At 60.9% G+C, this 512-nt stretch overlaps 1 protein-coding gene across 1 annotated transcript in view; it reads right to left on the reverse strand.

Moving 5' to 3' along the window:
- Positions 1-512, reverse strand: part of LOC105005347 — a 12,070-nt gene that overhangs the window by 3,913 nt on the left and 7,645 nt on the right. Inside the window, exon 3 of the mRNA XM_010863319.1 lies at positions 91-214. Within this exon, the coding sequence (XP_010861621.1) occupies positions 204-214 (11 nt within the window). The 3' untranslated portion in view covers positions 91-203. The remainder of the gene's footprint in view (positions 1-90; positions 215-512) is intronic.

Here is a 512-nt window from a genome sequence, read left to right on the forward strand (position 1 = left end):
GGTGGGGGCGGGGGCCGCGGGCAGAAGGACGCCCCCCTCCCTCCAACCCGCGGACGGGCCCCTTTCTTGGCCTTAAAGGGAAACTATTACCGTATTTGCATCCAGCAGCAAACAGTTGTGAAGGCCCATTGCGTGTCAGGTGCTGTGCTGGACTGGAGCGCGCGTGCAAAATGGCCTAGACGGCGTTCTGCCCAAACTTGCCTCTATAAGAAATCTACACGGAAGAAGAACGCTGAGGACACCAGGAAGCAGGGGACCAGGCCCAATTGCGAAACGTGAGAAACCAGAGTTATAGGGGTTCCTTGAAAAGGAAGCCTCCCCTCCAGGCCAGGGTAACCTGGGAAGCTATCCTCAAGGGGCCAGGTGAGGCTGCCCTTATCCATCACGCACCCGGGCGGGGCCGCGGGGGTGGGTGGGGGGCGGAGCGCAGCAGACACTGATGAATGCCCCCTCCCCCTGTAATCCTCACCCAGCCCTCTCTGCCTTCTCATGCAATCTGCTGCAAGCCTGGG

This window comes from Bison bison, unplaced genomic scaffold, assembly GCF_000754665.1.
Source record: "Bison bison bison isolate TAMUID 2011002044 unplaced genomic scaffold, Bison_UMD1.0 scf7180017864489, whole genome shotgun sequence".
Lineage (NCBI taxonomy): Eukaryota > Metazoa > Chordata > Mammalia > Artiodactyla > Bovidae > Bison > Bison bison.